At 37.0% G+C, this 25,495-nt stretch overlaps 1 protein-coding gene across 2 annotated transcripts in view; it reads right to left on the bottom strand.

Moving 5' to 3' along the window:
• GALNT1 (polypeptide N-acetylgalactosaminyltransferase 1) overlaps window positions 1-25,495 on the bottom strand; it is an 83,897-nt gene that overhangs the window by 5,506 nt on the left and 52,896 nt on the right. For both annotated transcript variants that reach the window (XM_030492525.1, XM_030492535.1), the window contains 5 exons: window positions 17,334-17,500; window positions 11,298-11,505; window positions 9,559-9,729; window positions 8,084-8,201; window positions 6,951-7,131 (listed from right to left, as the gene is read on the bottom strand). In XM_030492525.1, the coding sequence (XP_030348385.1) occupies window positions 6,951-7,131; window positions 8,084-8,201; window positions 9,559-9,729; window positions 11,298-11,505; window positions 17,334-17,500 (845 nt within the window). The remainder of the gene's footprint in view (window positions 1-6,950; window positions 7,132-8,083; window positions 8,202-9,558; window positions 9,730-11,297; window positions 11,506-17,333; window positions 17,501-25,495) is intronic.

The raw sequence follows: 25,495 nt of genomic DNA, 5'->3' as shown, positions 1-25,495 counted from the left end.
TGCAGGAAGCATGTTCACCATTAGGACTGTTATCTTTTTTTTTTTTTTGGTGGTATTTTGCTTGCCTTTTTTCTGCTTTACTCATTTATCAAAGTGCTCATTCTTCCTGTATCTTCCCACTCCTTTATGGTTATTTTAATTCCTTCTGAAAATTATGTTGTGCAAGTCCATCTGCATACGGGGTGAGGAAGGCATGCATGATCAGTACACACTTTTACCTCACCAGAATTAAGTACTATTGTCATCAATATTCTAATAACATTAATTAATTAAGGGTAAGATATTGTTAGTTTTCAGGCATCATGTTCTTTCTGTATTTTCCACACTATACTCCATACCACACAGGCCAAAATTAATACACTACCAGAAAACCCAAACAAAGGAAAAAGAACAAAACCAAGTCCTAGCAATCTGAAGTCCCCTCACAGACCACAAACACGGCTCAACTGGCCACCACACTATAGACTTCCAGCCGCATACATTTTTCAGGAATCCTTCCACTTAGAGGACTGTGAATTACCTCTACAATTTTTGACCTTTGAAACTGAGTGTGAGCCATTTCTAAGTCGGCACACTGTTATTAAATCGACCTGCCAGCAGATGGTGTATTTCTACTCAATTAGGAGAGAGAATGGAATCATTTCAGCTAAATGTTTGTAAATATCGATAAAAACATTACTATTTTTAATATTCCGGGGGAAAAAAAAAAGTTAGCCAGGCTTTCATTTTTTTTAAGCCCTAAAGCAACAACAACAACAACAACAAAAAACCCTAAAAAAACCCCAACAAAAACAATCCCCAAACACCCCAAACCCTGAAGACTTTTTTAAAAAGATGCCAGATTAAAGGAAAGCTTGTTTTTTAATGAAATTTTTAATAGTGCGAATGAAATCTCTCTTGGAACAGAATCCCAGGAAGTTTCAGTCTGGGCTTTTCAGTCACAAAATAAATCCTCAAGCCAAAAACACAAGACAAACAAACCACCCCCCAAAACACTGCCCTATCTTCACCAAAGCAAATATTTGCTCTACACCAAAAGGAGCACTCTCTCAAAAAGTAATGAAGTAAGAAGAGAAAGGCTGTACCAACCAAACACAGCTAAGTATGGAGTTCTTCATTTTTCAGTGACCAAAAAGCAGCTGATGGATGAAGCAGTTATGCCATCCTCACAACAACTTTACGATATTCAGAACTCATTCATCAGTTTGCTACTGACCTTCAGAAAACAACACTGTTAAGGCTTTGCCACTTCACTGTATAGCAGTAAGAATTAAAGTCACACTCACAAGCAACTAAATGCAAAGTGATACTTCATAGCATACAAGCATACTGTTTCTTAAAGTAGTTTTAAATGTCACTGCCTAGAAAGAAAAGTGCCCGCTGCTTTTCCCTCCATTACAATTAAATAAAAGGTGTGTATTATACTCCATTTAATCATTTTTATACAAAAAGATTTAAAAAAAAGTCCTCTATGAAGTTAGATCTGCACCAAACCATATACGTGCATATAGACTACAGTTAGCATGAAGTTAGCAGATGGACTGAGTAGCAAAACCAGTATAGTTGCTGTAGGGGTGTCCTCTAACGAGGCTGAGTCATTCTATTTCCTAAGTTTCTATGTATATTACCTTATGTGTATTACTCAAAACTAGATTGAGTGTTCCTATACATCTGCACTATACATACAGCAGCAGTTATGGGTAACAGTTCTGTCTGGGGACAAAAACCCCAACCCAAACACAATCAAACTAGGAAAACTGCAAAGTATAAACCATAAAAATAAGTACATGACTAAATCATTATTCCATCCACAAGCCCTTCAAATTTACATACACAGACAGTGACACGTACCTTCCAGTGGTTTTGTATGTTTTTAAAGGCTGAGAGAAAACAAACAATCCAACCAAAACACCCAAAACAAACAAACAAAAAAGTCCCCAACAAACCACAGAACAAGAATGAGATCAAATCTTCCTCCCAAGAGACATTTATGCCAGACTCTACAAGTATGTGCATCATGAGGAGGAACCATGGCCACTGGCTGTTCTTTCAAATACTCGGGTTTGGTTCATTTAAAAAAAAAATAAAAAAATAAAAAAAAAAAATCAGAAATGGTATTTAACAGTACTTGCTACTGTTGTCTTTAACCATACAACGTTGGGTTTTTTCCCCCATCTCCCTCTCCTGCCCCAAACCCTAATTACATTAACAGCCTGGACCTCAATGATTATTCTATTTGTCTCACAATTTGCTATTTGCTGTGGGAAAATTTTATGCCTTTTCTTCCCACACATATGCTTAAAGATGCACTCAGAAATATATACTGATAATGTAAAAAACCCCACATCAAACTACCAAATCACATCATTAGCAGTTCTTTTGTGTAAATGTAAGATCTATCTCAGCACTTGCTTGTGCTGTCACTATTCTTGACGTTTGGTATGCAGTATTAGACTACTCTGACTAGTAATATATAATGGTCTTTCCTTATAACTTTACAAACGACGTACATCTAATGCTGTCTCATGAGTACTCCTTCAGTTTCATTTTCTTTGCCACCTTATATTTAAGCCTCCTACCAGCCATGTTGCAACAGCTCTGCCACCCTCAAAATTTCAAAAGAGCTGAAGATTTTCTTGCCAAGTTTAATATGTGGCAATATATTTATGCTAAACTGATTTGGGGAAAAAAAATAAAAAAGGAAGCATGATGTTTTCATCATGATTATAAATTGCTCAATCATGTTCAAAAACACAGTAGGAAAACTGTTTCACCTAAAGCTAGTCTCCTGTAAAAATCATAGAATCTGTTTTTATTTAGTATTATGAAACTCAATAAGCAATAACTTTAAATCAATTCAAATGCCTACATTTGCATTCCCAATTAACGCTAATAGGGAATACTAGTGGAAAACAAGAACACATCGAATCATTTAGTAAGTATTTTGAACATAGGCTTAGCTACACTGCAAGACGTGGTCTCACTCCCTTCTCTGTCCTTCCTATCAACCATAAATAAAGACATTATCCATTTCCAGTCTGTCTACATTGAATTTTGACTTACCATGCTTGGCTAGAGACAAGTGCATGCAGCATTAGAAGCTAGGCATACTGATCTAGTTTTTGGGATAACACATCTGTGTCTCTGTCTAGATAGCTCTTGCTCAGGTCATTCTGCAATGCTGTTTCCTCAGGCCATCGGCTGTCCACTTAGCCCCAGTGCAATGGAAGATAACTTCTGGTCAACAGTAAAATTAATTTCCCCACAAGCTAAAAAGGCTCTACCCAGGCTCACCAGCTGGGATGTGAGAGGCTGCTGAATGAAAGGATGCATGCTGAACAAGGAGCAGGGGGGTGCACATAGGAGCTGGAACGCAGACTCACACACAGCATGGGGAAGCCACACAGCCTGAAAGTATCCTCACTTCACCTTTGGATTAAGGATACCAGCAAATTCTACAACTGTCAGTTTATCATTAATTAGTAGTCAGAAGGTCAGGGGGAGGTAGCTGTGGTGAGCCAGCCTAATGCTTTGCAGCTGCTGCTGCAGAAAGGTGCAGCTTTCTCCTTCTCAGCCTCAGACTCTTGTGCAGCACACAGGTGCTAAAATAACCAGCAGAGTGCCCAGCTCACAGATCAAGCAATCCTGACAAGTTCAAGTCGAAGCAGTTGACACAGATGAACAATCAACGAGGAAAGGGAGGTGAATCCCTGTCGCCCGCTGTGAAAAGCAAGGCACTCTCCCCTCACAGCAAGCTGTTAGACTGACATCGTCATCTCATGAAGCCTCACCATGGACAATCTAGTCCTAGTATTTCAGACTGGAGAAAGTGGTGAAGGGCCAGCACCAGAAATAATGAAGCGGCAGAGTCCACTGAACAGGACGACTGGAGACAGGAATCAGACTATTCACCTGCGTGTGCTGGATCTGTCTTCTGAAAGCCTAAGAGGAAACGGTCTGGGAAACAGCTCCCTGCTGTAACGCATGACTGTGAGGAAAGCTGTTGCCTAATGAGAAAAGCCTACAGCTAGTGCCATTACTGCCGTGGAGATTAGCTGTTTCGTGCAATGAGATAGACTTCATTTTGGCTGAGCAACAGCTGCTGCAACACTTTCCTGCCCAACCTCCATCTGTAGCTAACCACTTTAAGCAGAGAGATGGCTTCTAAAATGCATGAAAGCTTAAAACAGACAAGTAACAATTTCTACTAGGCTGTACTTACTAAAGAAAAAAGGATTACAGGCTTACTTTTCAAAAGGGCAGCTTTCCATTTAACTACATTACATCAATAGTAAAAAGTCTCTTGAGTTCCTATCATTCAAGCAGTAAGCCGTTTGTTTTTTTCTTTCCCCACACACAAAACACAGATTACATGAAGTTGGAAAGCTACCTGCGAACCTTAAGTTTGCTTTTCTGGACCAATCTCTCTGTGATTCAGTCTTAGGGGAGCAGAGAGAAAGGATATAAAGGAGGAAGAAAACTTCTTGTTAGCTACGCTCAATGATGCCTGTCAGTATATTACCTCCTACAAAATCCAATTTTCTCATCCATGTCAACTAACAAGAAAAAACCTGGGTACACAGAGGATTGGCTGTTTTCCTTGTTCATCTGCACCCATTCTTGCAAAAAAGCATCAGCTTAAAATCCTCACCTTGCTCCTTGCAAGAACTCGTGACACTGTCACAGTAATACTGAAAGTACACATTGTTTTTTTACAGATCGCACACTGTACTCTGCCAGAGGGTCACCACACCATCCTTCTGCAAGAACTAAACATTTACATTTTTATATTAGAAGGATACCTGGAAAAGCAGAGTATGGCTATATGAGCCACTGTAGCAGAGATTCACTGAGTTCCTATTGGCCAGAAAGACTGAAATTTACACTGACCTTATTTTGCTGTCAACAGGTTAAGATCAGGGTCTGCAAGGCTCTGGTAAGATTGGAGATACTAGAATAGCAATAGCAAGGTGTCTGTGAACTTCCCAAAATAGTAGTCCTTTCTAGTTAATACCTACTGGCTCTCATAATTTATGTGGATTTGGGGAGAGGCATAAGCAGCATTGAGTACATTTATCTGTTCATTCTCCAACCAACAGGTATTATATCATCACAAAGAGTGATCCACAGTACTTATCACGCTCTTCACAGCCCAGGTAATAAACCAACTTCAGAATAACCCAACTTATTCAGGTACTATATGATCCTATGCTTGAAACACTTGGAAATTCTAGTATCAAACTTCATTGCAGTGTCAATATGGATATGGGTACACAAATGAGATTGTGCGCCAGCCGGCAGGCACAGATGCTCTGAGAGGAGCTTGGCAAGAACACATCCCTATCCAACACTCATTCAGGCTATTAGCATACAAACTATGCAGACAAGCATCTTTTGAAAGAAAAGAAAATATACAGCGCAGTTATAGATAACTGCTGAAGTTACTTTCGCCATTTCAAAAATCTTACCACATTCTATTTTAAATAAATTCTTTCACTCATTTTCTCCAACAAGAGAACCCATATGTATACCACAATACTGCAAAGCTGCGAAATAAAGTCCTATCAAACTAACAATCCTACAGAATTCAAACAGTGTAACTTCTTCTGTAGCTTACACTTACCACATGAAACGGAAAGACTATACAGATTATATATGAAGTAATAAAGCCTTATCATAGTGTTCAATAATTTGTTTTTAAGAATTATTTTTATAGTTAGGTGTTCCAGCTACTCAGTACATTTTAGAATCTAGCTTGACGTGGATGCCTAAAACCAATCTTATCCAAGAATGACTGCATCTATTTATATACAACTTTCCTGAACATCTGTGTCATGCTTGAATTTATAATGCTTCATTAATAACAACAGAGCAGTAATCATAAGCTGTTAGCTTCTGATTTCACCTACAAGGCTTTGAGTAGTAGCAAGATTGCATTTTCTTTTTTATTAAAAAAACAAACCCAAAACTTACAGTCTTGAGTAATGCATTCTCCTGAGACAAAAAACCCCACCATAAATCCACACAGTCACTTGTTCTCGTAAGTATTCTTACAATCTGCAATCTGAAATTTGACACTGTTCAGACTCATACTGTATTGCATTACAGCTTTTAAATTTCAATACTAATGCAGGTTTAATAGGCTCGTCATAAGGAAATACTAGCTTTAAAGATTTCTTTGGAAAAGCAGATGTGGCATATAGAACTACCACTTGGTATTTAAGGTTAAATGTCTCTAATGTCTCAAGTATTTAGAAAGGATGTCTGATGCCACCCAAAGTTTGTCTCTCTCTGTCTTTTTAAACAACAAAAACATCCTGTAGTAAAAAGTAATAATTCAGTATTCCCCAGGCTTCTTTTCTCTTCCTGATTTTTTTTTCTCCCAGAAAGTTTGAGTTTATAGGAAATTTGGTCGCATATTTTACATCCTGTTATTTAGTTAACACCAATTTTAAGAAACATTATAAATACCACCATAGTCAAGTATATTGACAACTTGCCCCTATACTCTGGATAGTTAAATGCAAACTCCACCAAGCCAGATGATGTTAACTTCTGCTACTCCTGCTACAGCATTTCACTTCTGATCTATTCAACCCGAAATGCCTACAACACAGAGGTCAGAGGTCAAACTCCAGCACATTATGAAACATATTAGGATGGCTAGTTTTTAGCACTATGGTTGAGCTCTTTGATGTTCCACTTAGCTTTAATTCTATTGCATAGGAAGCTCATTCATAAATTATGTGCATGTTAAAAAACAAAGACTACTTCAGGGCATATTTTCTGGCTAACAAAATTATTTTTCAATTAAGACCTTCCTTTTTGTACATCTTACTTGAGTTTTGTCTGACAAACTTCAAAGCAATAACATTTACTCATGTTCCTTCCCAGCAGTAATAACATCTCAACTCTTAATAGGTATTTCTCATAACCAAAGACCTGCTCACCTGGGGAAATGATGTAAAAAAAGTTTTTGAACTCATCCATCCATACTTCTGCAAGCCTCCTGTTATTTTTGTTGATTATCTGCCCTGTACCTCCTGGAAAAGTGTACGGTGTTGCTTTTCTGAACACATGCCCAACGTGTGAACAAGTTACAATTTCCAAAGTGCCACCACACTGCCAGATCTGAAAGTGACAAAACAATTATTGCATAGCTTGAAGTCATTAAAAAAAAAGTTTTAAAACGTTAATCACTTGCTGCTATTCAAGTTGGAGAAACAAAGTTAGTTGAGGTCTAGAACAAATACATACTGCATGGAAGAGAAACGTACGCCTGCTTCCTGCTCAAGAGATAAAGACGCTCATAAGCCTGAGTAAGGTCACATAAGAAAGAGTACGTCAGGCCTCACAGCAATAATGCAACAGCAAGAGACTACTTTAGAGAACCAGGCAAGGTGACAGCGAAGGAAAATGCTCACATGAATCACAGGAAGTAACAGGTGGTTACTGTTTCTGTCCAGAAACATTCATTATAAAATAGAATTTCCATGTAAAAACACATATACTTCCCAAGCAGTTTCTGAAAGTAATTTCAATTTTATTTTGGACCTCTGAACACGACAGATTCAGAAAGCTGAACTACTTCAGAAGTATCCACCTACACACTCTGAACTGATAAGTAAAACAAAAGGAAATAGGAAATTTGGTAGGAACAAAAGTGAGAACAACTCTGGCTAAGTCCACATCCAAATGAACACATGCAATCATTAAGTTAGAAAACAGCAAGGAGAGTTAGTACAGAGGTACACATTTCACTGACATATTAAACCATGCACTGATGGTATCACCCTTAACTTATGCTCCCCAATTAGCTTTTTTAACAACTCCTTTTAACGCACACACACACATTCATTCTTCAGAATGAGCACCCCAATCTTTTGATCACAAAGCTCTGCCAACTATTCACCATGCACTTTTTGCTGACAAATAGAGTCTTTGTGTATCACCACAGGAGGAACTTGACAGGAAGTGAAGTGCTAACTGCAACAGGAGAAGACACTGATGCAGGCAGCAGATAAGGTTTTGCAGAATTCAAGGTGCACTGTCCTGAGTAACAAAACACTGAAGATTCACGTACCCTGAAAGAAATTTCCAAGTTTTCTCCACCCCAAATATCCATTCCAGCATCATATGTTCCAATTTCCTGAAAGTAATCTCTGTCTATTGAAAAAAGACCTCCTGCCATTGTAGGCGTCCTGGGGTGGGGGAAAAGAAGACAAAGAAGTAAGTGTCAGTCGCTAAAAACATAAATACATTTCACACTTAAAATGACAAAATAGCTTGTCATTTCCCAAGTTCCGAACACGTTCCTTCTCACTGGCTTCCACCCAAATTCAGTTACCATGAATGTACTTCCTAGCTCAAAATTTTCCAGAGATGGAACTAGTTAGTGACAGTTCTTCTTATTTTCTCACTTTAAATTGTAGTCCACATAGAAAAACAGCCCATAGAAAGCTGCTGCTATTCCTGAGAAAGACTTCTGCCTTCAATGCTGGTAGCTCACAAAAAAGAAACCAGTTTCTTACAAGAAATCTCTACTTCTGGCAACTGCTCGTGAAAGTTATGGGAGGCCATGAAGTGGCCTGCTTGCTTTCACTATTATTGCTTTGTACAAAAAAATTATACGGTCAGGGTTACATCGAGATTTTCTTTACAAAATCCTTAGTGGTATGAAAAATAAAACTGTGCTGGTTTCCCCTGTGCTGGGTTTCTCCCAGATTTCCTTTATTTTTTTTTTTTTTAAGTCAACAATTACACAATAGGTAAATTATATATTAGGCTAACAATACAACTCTGTAGTTCAAGTATACAAGTTATTTACACTTTCAGCATAAATTATTTTCTACTACTAGTAATTTTCCTGAAACACTTTGGGCTTTTTCCAAAAGACACATAAAATACAAGCTAGGTCACAACCTAACTAAAAATATATGCGGCTTTCTTCCCATAAGAAAGAAATTGGGGTGGGGGGTGTGTCACAATTTGCCATATTGTAAGAAGACCTCTTGATTTCTTAAATGAAAATCAAACAAAACCCAGTAAAGGCCATAGACTCAACTTCATTGTAAGTAAAGTTTGCCCACTTTTCAGAAGTGTCCAGTAAGGCCAGAAAATACAACTTTGCAATTTTTAAAAAGTACATGACACACAAATTCTCTGTCTTTCTTATTACCTTTGTCATAACATCCAAGCATAAATTCACCTCCCACCCATGCACTTTGAAGATGTTAAGTTTATATATGTACGCACACACACAAATACACAAGCATGCCATAAATGGATGCATCTTTTCAAAATATTGTTTACTTTGTTAGAAAAGAAACTTCAATAAAAACCCATGCATCAGTATAACCAAAACTACTTAAAAGATAGTAATTCATTGCTACCAAAAGTTACCACAACCAATCCACGTAAAAGAACTTTTATGCTATTCCTTCGATCAGTCAAAAATGATGCTACAACACAATTCTTTCAGTACTTAAAGATTAACCTAGAAAGACTATGAGCAAACATTAGGAGAACATTGCAACCCATTTAATAATTTCTTGTTACCTAACAGGAAGAGTTCGGTCTCCTTTCCGTCGATCCATCTCTCTCTGAGGAACAGGATACCAACGAAAATTCAACTTCCAGTTGAATCCACCATAGGTCATGTCAGAACCTGCCATATATTCGAAGGTGTCATCGCTAATTACGTCAATGATCGGACACACTACTGTCCTCCTAGAAAAAGGAAAGAACCAAAACCTATTTGCTAAAGTGTCCAAGAAGGTGGGGCTTTTGTTGCTTTGGTTTGTTTGGTTTTTAACAGTTTAAATTTTTATAATGCCATCTCTTAACAACAGTACTCAATAGATTATTGCCATGAAACATACTCTAATTCTGTCTTTCTAATTAGAGTTAATTAATCTAAAGGAAAATGTGCTTTTCTAATAAAATTTTGGCAATACTAGCTCTTTTTTTAAATAGCATTTGCATTATTACCTTAAATAAATATTCATCCCTTTGCAGATGGAAAAATTGATCACAGCTCTCTCAGTGCCACACAGTGATTGTATAGAAAAAGGAGATTTTTGTTTCTAGTTAAGTAGTCAAAGTAACTTGCATGTTTTAAAATTAAAACTTGGTCACTAGCTCTGGGAAAGTATTCTTATGTACTCTCAGGTCCAAGAAACGATAGTCATTGCTAACAAAGGTTAGCAATCTGCATCAAGGTTTACAGAAAGAGGCTTCCTTGTCCACTGTCCTGATGTTACTAAGACACAAACTCACAGAAACTAATTCTAATCGTCTTAAAGACTCTTAAGTAACCACCCTCAAGCAGGCTTCCTCTCATGGAAAGCTCTGTAAAATGATTCAGGGGTTGCAACTAAATTTAAAGGACTTATTTAGTTGAGACATTTGCACAAGTTGTAGCAATTTACATATTGTAGTTTCAAAGAAAATGTATTAATGGTAACTTAAAGGTTAGTATTATGTCTCAGCACAATGCTGGACAAAGATTCTTTACTACTTGCAGTGTTTTCATTGTGTAATGCTGTATTTTGTAATGTTTCATTTTAAAGTGATTTTTATCTACAACCATAAGAACAAAATGGAGATCTGTAACGCCACACTTAATATCTAGTCTATTTAATATGCCGTTTACTAACAGATTAGTGTGCAACTACAGGGTTACTGCTCAGATATATGAATGTTTTATAAAGCAGACCGTTCTTTCACTTTCTTTTTTCCCCCTCGACACAATTTCCATCACACTATCATGGATATAAGATGTGAGTATTGACTTACAATAGAAATCTAAAGCTATGTTACTGCAGTAGATCAGTATGATTCTAGTAAGTAGACACAGACACAGCAGAGATTTCCGCAATACAAATACATTACAAAATAATCAAATAAGAATCTGAAAACAGTAAACTTGACAGTTCTTGCCAACAGTGTTAGTGTTACACGAGATCAGCATTTCTTCCTCAATAATATCTTCCCAAATTCATGAAGAAATGAGCCAGGCTGCAGACAGTAGACCTCAAATGCCACTGCTTTCTCAACTCCATTCATGCTTAGGTCTTCTGCTATGCAACACATTATCCCATGCATTCTAATCTAAGCTTCACTTTAAACCGAACTTTACTTTTTAAAAGTGTTCCGAATTAGCCTTTTATCCTTACACCAGTGAGAATTTACCCAGCTGTTCAGAAAGTAGATATTGCTTGTAGGCTGTATTGTAATCCTTGGAACATTTCTTAATAACCGAGAAAACCAACATGGACCAAGAAGTGGATAATTACCTGTCAGCTTTGATCCTTGCCAGCAGAGGTTCAAGCCAGCCTACTGTACATTCACAATGAGCATCTAAGAAGGTGATGACCTGGCCTTTAGAAGCAGCAGCCCCCTTTAATCTGGCTCTAATCAATCCAGAACGCTGTTCCATTCGAATCACATGAACAGGTACTTTTAATTTTTTCACATAATTCTCCAGTGGTCTTTTCAAGAAGTCTGCAAAGAATGATCAAAACCATGGAAACTGTCAGTCACACAGTTCAGCTTTTATTTTTTTTTTTCCTTCCTTTTTTTTTTTTATTTTAAATAAGAAGAGACTTGAATTAAGAGACATTTCCTTATTTCTTTTCTACCCTTTTCCTACTTTCTTACTTTCTCAGCTAGTATCTTCTGATGCTTATTCTACACTCCACAATATGCCCCTCCACATCTCCATGTGTTTCACTTGCTAGAGCTGGAAGTTCTTCCTCTTCATTTCTTCATTATGGAAAACACAAAAATGAAGGGAGTGTAGGATGTTTACACAGAAATCAGATGGAATAGGCAAGTTTTTATTATAGAGTAGACGTGACTCTTACTTTCAAAGACACATGCATAAGTGCTCTTGGACATAACACTTCTCTACTATGAAAATGCAGAAAATGATCCAACTAGCTGAACATAACAAATTACCTCCCTCCGGAATGTAACATACAGGTAATTTCTTCACAAGCAGTTTAAAACATGATAAAATTAATTTTTCAGTTGTGCTTTCTCTAGATTTTTCTAGCTAATACTTTTTCTATTAAATTATCACTCTAACACCTTAAAACATAAATAAGGACAAAAATCAGCTATACATAAATGACTAACACCAACAAAGCTTAGCTGAAGAACAAATTATTCCAAATAGAACACCCATAACCAACTACCATATGCCTAGAGACTCAAAATTACTTGCATTACAAAGAACTATTAGACTATGATGGATGATGCCAAAGGAAGAATGAAGAATTGAGGGAGAATGTAGCTGACAGTCACAGAAACAAAATTCTGCAATAACTTGCAGATTTCAAGTCTGTAAAAGGCAAAATAGTCTTATAACACATCTACAGAATATATTAGATTATACACTCCAAGCACATGGGAGTTGTACTACAACAGCGCAAAGCCTGTAGCAGGATTTAGCATAAGATAGTAAGAACTCATAAAAGAATAAACCAGGCAGGGGGAGAACAAAGGGCGGGGAGGGGAAGGGGAAGAAGCAGCACCACATGAACTCTTAATGGCTGTTTTGTAAATCTCAAGAAGCAGACCTGACCTGAGGGTGATTACCATTCCTTAGCACTGCTCCAGATGAATGAGTTCTAATTGCCTCCTCATTTCTTCTTCTGTGCATTTTTGGACTGTCACTAAACCCCACAGAAATAAGTTCTGACACATCTTGAAAGCTGAACTGTGTTAAAAGAGCCTAAGTGGTTGATAGATCTCACATATTTGTCTCCAGAGAAACTCAAAGCAAGTAAATTCTTATTTTGCATATTAACAGAGACTCCAATGAATAAATGTTTGTTAGTACAAACCAAGTGTACATGTCTGAACATTTTGTAGGCCTTTTGAGGTTGAGCACAGAGATTATTTGGCTGACTGAGTCTGTAGCAAATATAATCTCATCTCTTTACAGGGTGGCTTTCCAAAGCCACTAATTCAAAGGAACTAGTATTATGGTAATTTTTATAGTTTTAATGTATATGGCTTCCGTGATATATGCAAATTGAATAAAACAGTGAAGCATCCCTCTCTGTGCTAACCATCTCATGAGCAAGTCACACAAATCAGCATGTTTCTCTGCACATTCCAGGTGTAGTACTGACTAGCTTTTAAAGTAGTTTTAACCACTTAAAGCTGAATGAATATGGGCTGGGACATCGGTTCTTGAATGCACAGATAATGGTAAAATTCTGCTGGGAGGAAAAAAGAAAGGGAGATCTCAATAATACAACTGCAACCAGTCAAGAACTAGTATAAAGCAAAAAGTTACATTTTTTTCAGCAAAATAAGCAAAAAGGTAAAGTCTGATACCTCATCCCTACAAAAGTATGGAAAGTAACACAGGCATCAAGATTTCTGGTGTTCCTCTGCTACCAGCAGTTAGGATTAAATGCTCAAATCTAAGCAGCATATTTTTCCTCCAGAGTGCTGTCTCTTAGAGCAACACACATCCCTCAAAAACTGCTACCTTAGTTCAAGTAGCCACAGTCTAGACTGGACTAGTCATACATCTAGGAACTAGTAATAGGTTCTTCTAAGGTGAGACTTGTCTTTTCTTTAAAAGAGAGCATGCAATATGTTTTGGCCTATGAGTAATGTCAGAATCAAGCTGCGGAGATGATTTTCTATACAAACCTATTGGTCATGTGTATACTAAATCCTGTATTAAAAATGTAAATGAAAAGTTTTATGTATTACAGAGTCAGCTGTTTACGAGTGACCAAGGATGACAGCTGAGTAAATTTTTAGCATTGCCTCATACACTTCAAACAGAGTAAGCTTTGATAGCATTTAACAAAAAAACCACCACAAACACAAAAACTCACCCCCCCCAAACAAAAAAAAAAACCAACACCAACCCCCCCACACAAATGTTGCAACTTGGTAGCAATAATAATTCATGTATTTCCAGAGGTAGAACTTTTGTTTCATTTAACTCCTTCTCCTGGATATTCCTTTCAAACTTTTTCTGTATCAAAAGGGGGCATAGTTTTACCTAGGACTATGGACAGTTTAAAGAGCATCCTCTGTGGCAGCAGCAGAACTAAGAAAGCCAAAAAAGCAAATGTGTTCAGTCTAAGTCAAGTAAGTGCTTAAGTTGAAAAATACTTCGCCAATTCTGAGTCACATTTATATGAATATAAATGAAAAATTAAGTTTCAAACAATGCTTTTTTATGAAACTACAATAAAACACAGATTTATCACATAAGCATACAAACACAGTTTTAAGAAGTATGAGTATTTTATAAGACATTATGGGCAGGAATTTAGTTTTGGTTACATTGCCTTGATCTGTATCTATGCAACTAACTTCTGTGAGTGTATTCTACCCTGATGTAATCTGCCTACCATGCTTGGCCATTCAGTGCTGACCTAGTTTTAAAGTACTGACTAATCCTGATTTCTCCTGTTACATTTTTTTTTTTTTAAATAGTTACCAAAGATCAATACTTAAAAACATACAATTCTGATCAGCAACTAGAGAACAAGCTGGGTCTTGTTTCCGCAAAGTTTTTCTTTTCAGTGTAAATAATTGGGTGATATTATGCAAATTCATTCTTCTAAGAGCATGACACTAGCAGGTACAAAGTGCGCTTCAGGCAAACTGAACGCTTACTTTATTCCAATTAATTTGCCTCTGATGCTAGAATTCAAAATACACTATCCAGACTTAACATTTTCTTTTTCTGGAAAAGTCTGCTGGTTTACTTCAACACAAACAGAATGCTGAAGTAGCATATGCTAAACCCTTCAAATTTTGAGGCATCATACCCTTCCGTTTTATTTAATACAAAGGCATGCTTGCTGGAACTGTAAGTTTGTGGAAAACAAAACAAAACAAACCCTTTCAGTAATTGTTGAAAATAACTACCAATAAAAGAAGCCTGAGTGATCTGAAATGAAGATCACAGATTTCAAAACTCTATGTTGGAACAGGTTCAATGACAACACAGAAAAAAGCCTGAAATATTGTATCTTTCAGCCTGGAATTAAGTTCCCCTGCTTTTATTACCCAGCCCAAACCCAGAAAAGTTATCTAGAGAAAGCCACAGGCTTTTTTAACTGGACTATAATTTTATGATTCATAAGGACAACTTAGCTACTGCTATGTTACAATTGATTTTTTCTAAAACAGAAATCGAGAGGCAAAGACATAAATAATATCATGTCTACATTAATATCAGTTTGCTCTATTTATAGGTCATATTGAAAACTGACCTGTCACAATTAATCATTAGTACTGATCCGAATTAGTTCCAATGACTGTTTTGACAAATGAAACAGAGCATACTTGCAAAAACCTTTGTTTTCCTAGCAAAAGTCTGGACACGAAATGTGCTCTCTCTTTTCCATTAAGGAAGCATATACCTGCGCAATAACCTAGTATATGCATTCAGAATCCAAATACCAGCATCTGTTAAGAGGATTGTTCCCTGGGAACAACTCCAAGAGAGGTGAGCAGTTTCACACACATTAGAACCAAAGAAATGTGGATTTTTTACATAAAGGTTGAAAAAGGACAAGAAGTTGAGGGGTGTCATTAAAACTTCCCCTCAAGTGAAAACAATGAAAATTTGATCTTGTGCCTTTCTAAAAGCAAAAGTTAATCACACCTCTTTCATCTAATCTGGAACATGTTTATGTAGTAGCCTTTTGCACAGGCATTCCTCCTCTGCTGCCAGAGCATAATTGCATTTAAGGCCTCTGTCTCTTCTTCCAAATTGCATTGAAATTGGCTGAAGCAGTTAATGTCAGGTAACAAAGAAAAAGCAAGCGAGGGTGTCTGAGAGAGGAAAGGAACACAGACCCATAGGAGAGCAAACACAACCCAAGTGCATGAGCTATGCTTCCTTAGGAAAACAGGTTGGTCAGAGCACCATTAGTTGATACGACCTTTCTTTAGTCCACTCAGCTACTCCCCAGCCAGCTATACTCTACACCTACATATTTTGTAATAGGTAACTTAATATAATAAGGGATCATATACACAAACAACCTGAAGAAACTCATTATACTAACATGTTAGACATGAAGTGCAAAAATCCACTCCTAAAGTTCTTCAACTACAAATATTGTAATGCTTACTAACTACAATAAAACCTCCTGTTAACCATTGCAATCCATGTATCAGAATGCTACTTAGACGATACGGTCTGAAATGTAGTGTGTCTCTTCATATATAGATCTTGTCTGGAGAGATCTTGTTGTTTCAACAACAGTCAGCCATCTTGCGCTGAAGTTGGAATTACCATAAGCAGCAGAACACAGATTTTGCATCACTGCAATCAGAAGCACCAGCCAGATGTGTCCGCATGCTGGGTGTAAAACCCTTCCATGACTAAACCATGGAAATTCCTACTGATACAGATAACAGCCTACAATGGTGGCTGCCAAGACTTTTTTCTAGTGGCCTAGTAGCTATTAATCCTAGTGGAAAACTTTCAATGTAGAAATACAGAAAAAAAAAGAGTGATTCAATATAAAAAGATAGAAATGTTTTAGATGAAAAAGACATAATACCCTCTCATCTCCATTTAAAACACAAGAAAAAAAAAAAAATCCCTCAATTTATATTTTATAACTCATACCACTGACAAAGATTAAGCCAGGAACAAATTGAATATCAACTATTAACCAAAATGAAATATCATGTATTGTCCAGAATATTATTTTTATTTCTACTATAAATTACTATTGTAATTTACAAAAAATATGAAAAAAGTAAAATCTGAATAAAGTTATTTTAAGAAAAAATCAGCTTCAAGTTTCGCCTGTTAATTTCATTATACATGAAAAGTTTCATTCTGCAGCATGGAGTTTTCATTCAGAATGGAAGCTCTTCCAGCATAGAAACTGAATTTCAGCTTCCCATGAACTGAGTAACCAAAATTTATCCCTCTGAAGACCAAGCTTAATGGTGGTAGTGATAGTAAATTTGGATGCTTGTGAGTAAGAGTCACCTTTGCTACTATTCACCAGGTGACTGAAGTATTAAATACCCTCAAGCTTTAGCAATGTGTTAAAATTCTAAATGCAAAATATAAAGCCTGTAACAGGGTAAAGCCTCTAGCAAACACAAACTCTACACTGTCAACAGAAAAGTAAGCAGACAAATTTACACCAGTTTTCAGCAGAGAATGACCCATCTGTATTTCACAATGGGCACTGCTCACTCTACATTCCCCTGCCCCAGCTACTGTATTTTGCCGAGAAGAGCTAAGCCTGTAGAAAGTCAGTCTCAATTTTTGAAGTAAAAAGAGCAGCAAGCTAAGGCATCTGCATCATCATTACCTCTTTCACTGGCATCATCGACGAGGACGATCTCTTCCAGCATGTGTCGTGGTGACCGGTTTATCACACTATGAACAGTTCGCAGAAGTGTGCTCCAAGCCTCATTGTGAAAAACAATGACGACGCTTGTTGTGGGAAGGTTGTCCGCGTACACCTTCGTTTTACACCTACGAACAAGAATAAGACATATATTTGTAAAGGTCAAGCCTTCAGCCAGAACTGCGATTTTGAGGTTTATTTCTGAGTATCAATATTAACATTCATGATACATCAGCTGTATGCAAACTATGACAAAGGAGCAAATGGTGCCCAGATTTGTAGTTTTACCTAAAACACACCGTTATGTACACTTATGTATACATCTATGTATTCCATCATACCACTAAGAAAGGAGAACCTTGATTTAAAAACCAATACTAGAAGAGACATCCGTACTGCTAAGATACAGAGATAACATTATTTGTCTCCAGGACCCCTGTTTTGTGAAGAGTAGCATGTCCAGATAGATTAATCCAAGCGCCTAATTTAGGCTTGCATTCTGCTAGAGGGCAAGGGGGAAATCCTAGTACTGCAATGGGTACAGAGGAAGAATGGAGAGAGAGACACAAGAAATGGCAAACAAACTAGGAAGTAAATTCATTAAGTAGTCTATAATAAACAAAACCAAACAGTAAGAGAAGTAAAGAATCCTGGACACAGCTGATGTTTGGAAAAAGCCAAGACCTGTAATACTAGTGAGTTAAGTGTATTTCATAATTTAATGTGTTTGTATTACACAAAGAGGGTTTTTTTCCTACTCACTGTATACATGTTGGAAGTACTATATAAAGGCTCAACAAGTTAAAAGAGAATTACATTCACATTCCAAAGATAGCACAGAAGACCATAGGTTTAGCTTTCCTAACAGCAGATGTATGATATACACTCCAAGGAACCCCACATGCAGCCAACATTTTACACTCCACAATACTATTTTAAAACAAGTGATATTTTCAGTATCTCCTAAAAAAAAAAAAAAAAAAAAAAAAAAAAAAAAAAAAAAAAAATCAATATGCTGTACATAAAGTACTCTTAACAATTCTGAAAATACAATTCTACTCTAAAAAAATAACCCTGCAAATTGAAGTGTTCTCTGCACAGATCTGTTCCTCCTGCACATTCGAAATCACATGGAGACTTACATAAGATTCAATGGTACTAAATCCTTTAAGAATCAAAGGTAGAGAGATACATGGAGATCGCAAACACAAGGAAAAGACTGAAGAGGAAAAAGAAATACATTCAATGGAGCTTCACCAAAAAAAGTGCTTTTATTAGATCCCAAATTATTGAGTTGATTCACTGTAATGTAACCTGATCTAAATGCTATTAAAATACATTAACAAATATTCATGACTATCACCTTAACAGGAGTGCTGTCTGAGGGTTTAAGAAGTACATAGTATGTATCCTCTACCCTAAACATATAAAACCAATACTGAAGGAACAGCCTGCTAATACAGGATTATGGTGTCAGCAGCTAATCCCATCCCAACTAGGAACGTCAGCCAAAACTGGGCTCCCAATACGAATATTTTATTTGCTGGATAACTTGGTTAGCCAGAGTTCTTTGAAGTAAGAGTAGCTGTCATAGCACAGTCATTTCAGCTCTGAGGTGGAGACAAAAACTCAGTGTGCACAGAGATCCCAGAAAAGATCAGTAAATCCAGATACAACTGAAGAAATATCTGGAAGAGCTTCTGTGGCATCATTTTTCGTTTCTGAGAATCAAAGCAGTAGGATCAGGCACTACCTGTCTTCAATATTATACTTAATTATTATACGGTTATGGCCAAATATAATTATTCGCCACACTGAAGTGAACATCACAAAATCTTTAGGGAATATCATAAAATCTTTAGTGAAAGCAGCCATATATATTATGTTTTCCAATTTAATTCACATGTAAGAAAAATTCCAAAGCATGCCAACCGATGAAGTTATTTCTGTGGTATCACTTGAAAAATAAAATAGCCTTTTAAAAAGATACTATGAATTTCAGATGAAATATTAAATCATAAGCCAAATAATCTTTCCCCCGTATTTGTCACTTGTTCAGCCTATTTTGCTACTTTAAAACCAGATTTTTAATGTTTTATTCCTTCTGCTGCACTGCTCCCTAGACTAGAAAGTAAGTGTCTGATTGTAGACCTTCAGCTACAGTAGTAATACAGATCCACCAATTGCTCCTCTACTTTTTGGCAGAATATTTGTAAAAAAATTGAGAGAAGCCTGTTAGCAGTTCTCTGAAAAGCAATAACAATGTGTCATTCACCAAGAATATCTTGCTGAGGCTGCCACAGGATCTACTATTGTAATATAAAATCTCTCGTCTCCAGCCTTGCCTTTTTTTCCAAGGTCTTACAGAAGATTTTATTTGACTGAGCCCAAATCAATGAACTGGTATAATAAAAGCCAGCCAAGTGATCAGGGACTACCATGTTTATAAACCATTACACTGTCCTCAGTATAAATATATCAAAACATTTAAGACCCATCTTTGAAGGGGAACTTTTTAGTACTAAGAGGCAGGCTTAGAGGAATCTTTTGGGACACCAAAATGGCATTCCCACTGCCCTGTCCTGCAAAAGGTGAACATTCTCCTTTCCATAAGAAGACTTGCCCATCCTCATTCCCAGAGATCAGCCTTTTCTGGGGTAACAATTCCAGAGCAATCCTAGACTGGCTTGTTTACCAACATGTAAAAGGCTGCCATGCGTAACACAAGGGTATTCCATAACAAAACTGGCCTGAAATTTTTGAATGTTGTACTTAAGAAAGGGTTTGGTGTGAAGTTATTCTGGAAAGATTCATTGATGCAGGCAGAACAAAGGAAAGAATAGTATGATACCCAATTTTTCCTATTCCTTTCACCTGCCTTTCTATAAATACCTTTTCGCTATATACTCCGTTTTTAATTTTGAAAACACTGACATACACTCCTTCCCCCCAAGAATATATTGCTGCAGAATATCAGACAAATAAAAAAAGAACAGTTGATGCCTGTAATTAGAGTATTAACGTTCTATGTAAACCTTGTGTTTTATCCTTACTAATACATAAATTAAGAATCCTTTTTGTCTTTCGTTTGAAAACACATCACCCCAGAAAGGGATTACTATAGAATTTAAAATAAAGTATTAGTTTCAACTGTTATGCAACATTAGTAGCAGAATATAACCGTGAGTGGTATGACACATAGTGTATGAATTAAGGACAATTTGAATTTTAATTAACAACTAATATATTATGTTTCCTTTGTTGGATCCTGCCTCAAACAGTTTTAAAATTGAGTGCATAATATTAGGAAGGCATACCATCTCCAGGAATTTAATGAAGACTCCAAACAGCAGCTGAGAATGTCTACTTCACGTGGAATGCATCATCCTTTCCTTAATCTACAGCATTCACCATGCAAACTCTTGGCTAATGTGACTCCATATATTATTTAAATTGTGGAAACTCCCCAGAAATGTCAGACATTTTAAATGCAAGCAGAGACTTACTGCCCTGTTACCTACAGGCACAGGAAACTAATATGCCAGATTGTTAAAATATGATCAAGACAAAAAGCCTAATTAGTCTACATTTCTTCGTGTACACATTCCAATGCTCAAAACAGTAATGTTCTTTTTTTACAGCAAGTCTCCATCTCATGCACTGAAATCCCCACCTTCAGCTGCATTAGCCTGGTATTCTTCCCTAATTTTTGATTTCTTGCCTTCATCTAATTAGGAAATAAAATGGAAAATTAATTAGGAAATGAAGTTATCCAAATCTTTAATGCCCCATCAAAATCAGATTTCAGAAAAAGAAGTTTAGAAGGTAGACTTTTAGAAGTTGCTTTACTAAGGACTCACAGAACTAAACGACATAACTCTGCTCTGACCTCTCTAAAACACTCCTACACATTCTTCACAGAATTTCACCTTTTTGCAGTTGTGCATCATGTATTAAGAATACTTTAGCCTCAGTTCTTTAGAACTAGTTACTCTCAGGTCCATATCTCCTGAGATATGCACAAGGCAGTGTAAGATGTCCAAATCCTTCATAAATTAAATTCAAGTTTAATGGACTAAAAGCAAAGGAAGGAGAACAGATCCTAGCATATATAACATTGCTAAAGAACAGTGACAGCAGAATAAGCATAAGCTGTCCCTAACACTCTGTAGCCTGATTTCAAGGTTTTAAATCCACAAAAGTTTTTAAAATGGAAGTCCAAAATCAACTATGAGTTGTGCTATACTTCTCTGTTATCCTGATTTTTTAATGAAGGTGTTAATGGAATCTTAAATAGAAGCTCTGCACGTTTAGGTAGGGAGATATTCAGAAAAAAAAAAATCTCAAAAGAACTGTATTCAGTGGGTTACACACAGCCACTTGGAAAGTACCTGATGCTACTTCAAATGCACCTGAAAAGCCTCTGAATAAACTGCTTTCCTACTTTCTCTTTCAGCCCAGGGTACAAATAGTCCACAGGAGACATCACAAAAATAACCAGAAGAGACAACAAGTAATGCAATTCTGTCCAAATAAAATTAAGCCATTAATCTCAGAGTTTAATTGCCGCTTCAGCACAATCTTGCACGGAAGGAAGACAATTCTTCATTTTGCACTTCCTGCACCACCACAACCACATAATCTCAACCCCTCTCCACATCTGGCAGAACTAGAAGCCTTTCTCTCCTCTGATGCCAGTGAAGGAATGAGAAAAATGTGCTTCACCACTACAGGGACAGAAGAAATCTACCAGGTGATCTTACGAGATCCTTTATTTGAATTCCTCAGAAGGTGAAATTCTTCTGATACCTATCTGCTCTGCTCAGAGCCTGACTGGAACATCGACAAGGCTTATCCACTCTAGCCATCGGCACCCCAGACACAGAGACGCCAGGAACTCGGGACACCACCCTTCACTATCCTAATGCCACCTCTTCCAGTTTACTGTTGGAACTTTCACAAGCACTCCAAATTCACCTTAAAAAAATGCAACTGTGCAGCCATCTGAATACAGAATAGTACTTGGCATGCTATCAATACTATGAAATTGCATTCATGGATCAATTTACTTAGAAATTATTCCTAAAACCAAAGATTTAATGCTACACCTGTAATAGTCTCAAATCTCAAAGGACAAAATATTTACAATGTTAGCACTGATCTGTCTGCACACCCTTCAAATTCGCACTAAATAAATTCTGAAAGTAACGTAATAAAAATGGGATTTAATATCCCAACAGCTATTAAATAGTTTTGTTTCACAGGCTAAAAGAACCACACACACCTCCCTCCCCCCCCAGAAAAACCTAAACAGGGTAGAGGTCTTGTAGGAAATTAATTATACACTGCCATAATGTTTATGCAGTGTGATGCAGTGAGGAAAACCTCAATCACTGGGGCAAAACATGGGGGGAGAAAAGAAAAAAAAAAAAAGGAGAAGTAATTTTTAGAAAGATTATGTTATAATTATATTCTGCACTAGAAATAAGCACTAAATTTCTAAATCTTACAGGGCAGATCTCTACCTCTTCTGATGCTGCCAACAGGTTATTCTCCACAGAGGAACAACAAGAACAAGTTTATATTGGAACATTATTTTTTTGTTTTTAAACATAGTTTTCAAAACAAAGCCACTTATGCTTACCCTAATCACAAAAAATAATAGACTCAGGCACTACATGAGCCATCATTTGCTATACATGATACCAACTTTATTCCCAGATTCCACCAGCCTTTCATAGGAACAAGGCATGACCAATAATTTACAGGGACTCAAAAACATTCGCAGCAGTAAACCACATATGCAATCCTTGTTTAATAGCCCAGTGCATGCAGCCCTGAGCACTGTGATAGAGGACAGAGATTGAACACAAGCAAAAGTGTCTTCCGTGCGCTAAGCAGCTCAGTTGGGAAATCCCAGTGGAGCTCAGACCCGACCTCATATGTGCAGTATGATAATGCAGTGCTGGTGTATTTTTGAAAGCTGTACTAGTGACAGATTGGGGCAGGGAGGGAAGCATATTTAGCCATTTTACAAATTTAGTACAACCTTTTATCTTGCGTACTACAAACAACAGTTATAAATAAAGGCCGAAGTCATAAATAAACTGCATCCCAGAATGTAACTTTGACAAAGGAATAATCCATGTCTAGCTGAAAATCAGGTTAGAGCCGAAATTTTCAGGAAATACTATGCAGTACAGCCCCTGTAATAAATCTGTTTAATATCACTGATGCAGTACAAACAGCATACTCTTGAGTATTCAAATATATTGGAGTCTCCAGGAAGCAAGCATCAGTATCCTTAGATCTTGAAAATACACATTTATTTTCTACTGAGGTTACCAAAGTTAATGCCAGATCGATAGAGAAGAAAATCAGAAAATCTGAACTCCACTCAGGCTTTAATTACCGATATCTGATGAATAGCGCTGCAGCACCATAAAATGTCAGTAATCCATTGTTTACCTGTCCATTTACTGTAAATTACAGCCTGCAATAAAGTTAATGTAACAAAGCTGGGGCACAGCTATGCCCAACGCAAAAACTCCTCTCTACTTAAGTCATGGATGAAAACAGTTCAGAAATAAGACTCCTTAAGCTGTGGAGACTGACCTATATTTCCTTCAGAGGATAACGCCCTGTAGCAGGGGTGGCAGAGAAAGTGTCAAAACACTACAGCAAGAACACCAGCGCTCAAGTCAAGTGGTGTGTTTCTGGTAAACACTGACTTAAATTTTTCCTGTTTATAAGCAGCAGCCTCATGATATCATTATGAACAAGAGTGACAATAAATCTGCTCCCAACATAAAATTTAAGACTACCCCAAGCTCCCAAATTGAAGACAATCAAGCTGGATAAAGATCTCATTTTCACACAGAAGCAACACAGCTAGAAGGGCTAAAAGTAATGCTTCTGAGAAGGATGGAATCGCTGACTGTCATAACATGCCAAACCACTTCTCACTACACAGACTTTGCATGCAACCACAGTTTTAACTTGTGGCCGCACAAAGAGAAAGCACTGCAGATAAGGTTACAACAAAACTTCATGCTACCCCTGAAGCTGCTTCTTCCAATCAAATCAGAACAATTTGGCTTACAAAGAGGTCTTCATTCCTATAATTCATATCACAACTCCAATTAATCTTTCTGAACAGGTGACTTGAATGCAGGCAAATCCCTTAATCTTACTTAAGCATTTCCATCCAGCCTGCTCAATGTCTGCCTTGAACAGTATTACGTAATTTACCTGACATCAAGAGTATGAAATTTTCCTTTCTTCTGATCTCAAACATTTGGATATAAGAAAGGTCGCATTATCTCATGAGTCAAGTAGAAATCTTCTTTAGACCCTGGAAACAAAATCCAAAATGGTCCTTAAAACCATTGTGGTTACAGAATTCAAGCAGAATTTCACAAAAATAATTAGCTGCAATTACTATTTTCCTTCTCCTGAAAGCGATCACAGGAAAGCATGTCTTGACAGAAGCAAACACAATTCTGTCTTCAAAGACTTAAATTGACCCCTAAGTTCCCTAGCTAAATTATTTTGCATACTTGACCTATCAATTGGAATAAAGTTCAGGATATGGCTGCTCATGCAAAATAGAAGACACTCATAACTAAGAAAGAGATTGCTAAGTGTTTGTGTATACATGCACATACATGTATATATGTATGCATATACAGGTGTGTATATATACATATATATATAAAAGGAAGCAAGCTAAATTTTTATAGTAACATCCCCCCCCCCTCTAAATTTTCCAGGAAAAAGATTTATAGGTAATTTCTTCCAGCTAACTCAAGTCAACATGAACAAGAACATTTCCAAATGCTGATTCTACAGTGGGCCAGTAACAAGCTATAAGCACCACAAAAACCAGATGAAAAAATACTCCTGGTTGAAAGAAATGTAGTCTTTAATACCTCACATGCTTTCAGATTTCCAGCATGACATTGCTGTAACTTACAATACTGGTCATCAGATCAGCAGATTTCCTTTAGAGATGCCAGGTTAATGAACAGCCAGGATTTCTAACTTGTAACAAAACACTGAATAAACTTCTGAAGTCTTCCACCACCTATGTTGACAACTTCACTCTTTTTTGTTACCTCTTA

Source organism: Strigops habroptila, chromosome 1, assembly GCF_004027225.2.
Source record: "Strigops habroptila isolate Jane chromosome 1, bStrHab1.2.pri, whole genome shotgun sequence".
Taxonomy (NCBI): Eukaryota; Metazoa; Chordata; class Aves; order Psittaciformes; family Psittacidae; genus Strigops; species Strigops habroptila.
The sequence above is the reverse complement of the archived record's forward strand: the minus strand, read 5'-3'. Positions and strand labels throughout refer to the sequence as shown.